At 69.2% G+C, this 630-nt stretch overlaps 1 protein-coding gene across 1 annotated transcript in view; it reads left to right on the plus strand.

The window, feature by feature from the left end:
• The window catches only part of ADCY3 (adenylate cyclase 3), a 15,656-nt gene that overhangs the window by 10,657 nt on the left and 4,369 nt on the right, over window positions 1–630 (plus strand). Inside the window, 1 exon segment of the mRNA XM_019473170.1 lies at window positions 359–501. Within this exon segment, the coding sequence (XP_019328715.1) occupies window positions 359–501 (143 nt within the window).

A 630-nucleotide genomic window follows, 5' to 3' on the forward strand; every position in this document is an offset into this window, starting at 1 on the left:
GGTGCCACGGTGAGCCGGGGAGGGTGGGGGAGCACCCCACTGCGACCCACCGCCTTCCACCTTGCAGAAGCTGTCGCTGACCTCGTCCCATGGTGGCTCCCCACCGTTGGTCAACACCAAGGAGCGCAACGGCAGCCTCAGCCTGGCCTGCGCCAGCCCCGAGGAGCCCGAGGAGCCCGACGCCAGGGTGAGGGGCGCCCTGGAGAGCGGGGAGGAGGATGGAGAGGTACAGCCCATGCAAAGCATCCCCCTTCCAGCAGCTCGCCTGCGTTTGGAGGGCTGCTGATAGCCACACCGGGGTGGCCGAACCCCCTGGTGCCAACGTGGTCTTGCTGATGTGTTGGTTGTGCCGGCACAGGCGGTGAACCCCTCCTTCCCCAACCCGCGGCGGCGGTTGCGGCTGCGGGACTTGGCTGAGCGGGTGATCGACGCCTCGCAGAATGAGCAGGAGCTCAACAAGCTGCTCAATGAAGCCTTGCTGGAACGCGAGTCCGTCCAGGCGTGAGTCACCCCGGCCGGCGGCGCGTCCCGGCACGGCTCGGCAGGTCCCCAGGGGGGGCGGGGGGGGAGGGGGGGGGGGAAAGGCGCGGGGGGGGGAGAAGAAACTGCGGGGGGGTTTTGCAGCTAAAT

Source organism: Aptenodytes forsteri, unplaced genomic scaffold, assembly GCF_000699145.1.
Source record: "Aptenodytes forsteri isolate BGI_AS27 unplaced genomic scaffold, ASM69914v1 Scaffold534, whole genome shotgun sequence".
In the NCBI taxonomy this organism is placed as follows: domain Eukaryota; kingdom Metazoa; phylum Chordata; class Aves; order Sphenisciformes; family Spheniscidae; genus Aptenodytes; species Aptenodytes forsteri.